This window comes from Perkinsus marinus, assembly GCF_000006405.1.
Source record: "Perkinsus marinus ATCC 50983 genomic scaffold scf_1104296943578, whole genome shotgun sequence".
Lineage (NCBI taxonomy): Eukaryota > Perkinsozoa > Perkinsida > Perkinsidae > Perkinsus > Perkinsus marinus.
In genome coordinates, this window is record NW_003211772.1 from 1 (window position 1) to 945 (window position 945).

At 46.7% G+C, this 945-nt stretch overlaps 1 protein-coding gene across 1 annotated transcript; it reads right to left on the reverse strand.

Moving 5' to 3' along the window:
- Positions 1–573: 573 nt before the first annotated feature.
- Pmar_PMAR010366 (conserved hypothetical protein) lies at positions 574–819 on the reverse strand (the record flags this gene model as incomplete). Its single annotated transcript, XM_002781067.1, has 2 exons — positions 574–724; positions 764–819. 2 exons carry the CDS (start codon positions 817–819, stop codon positions 574–576), a joined length of 207 nt encoding a protein of 68 aa, XP_002781113.1.
- Between the last annotated feature and the right edge of the window lie 126 nt (positions 820–945).

The following is a 945-nucleotide window of genomic DNA, read 5'->3' on the forward strand; positions in this document are numbered from 1 at the left end:
ATACGCCTGCCTTCACAAGCGCACATAACGAACCACCTCCGAAGAGTTAGTTCAAGCGGGATACAAAGCATTGAGTTGCGTTAACAACAAAATGTTTGTATCGGGAAGAAGAGCGACACTGATATGTATGTACAAAGAGGAAAGATCCCCTTTGTGCAGTATGCGTTGAGATTTCTACTGGTTCACGGAATTCTGCAAATCGCAGTGCTTATCGCACTTCGCTGCGTCCTTCATCGATTCTCGAGCCGAGGCATCCATCGTTGAGAGTTTGGAATTTCGTTTTGAAATACCAAAATCCAAAATTGGATTTGGATACTATGACTAGTACAATGGTTCATAGGAATTAATCACCTCAACAGACAAGTTAAGGTGGGGGGATCCAAACAAAGCGGGGATCCCATCTCGCAACACTCAAGCAAAAGAGCAAGAGAGAGCGAGACCGCTGGTTTCTCAGAGAATGAATCGGTGTGAATGATCCTTCCGCAGGTTCACCTACGGAAACCTTGTTACGACTTCTCCTTCCTCTAAGTGATAAGGTTTGCAGAACTTCCCGCGAAGAGAACAGAAACTGAACTAATCGCAGTCCGGACAGCTCACCGGATCACTCAATCGGTAGGAGCGACGGGCGGTGTGTACAAAGGGCAGGGACGTAATCAACGCAAGCTGATGACTTGCATTTACTAGGAATTCCTCGTTGAAGACGAATAATTGCAATCGTCTATCCCTAGCACGACACGATTTCAAAAGATTACCCTAACCCTACCGGGCAAGGAAATACTTGTTGATCGTGTCAGTGTAGCGCGCGTGCAGCCCAGACATCTAAGGCATCACAGACCTGTTATTGCCTCAGCTTCCTTGTGTAACACACAAGTCCCTCTAGAGTAGCGACGAAACATAAGTTCGCGCACTATTAGCAGTAGTCTCGTCGTACGGATACAGACAATC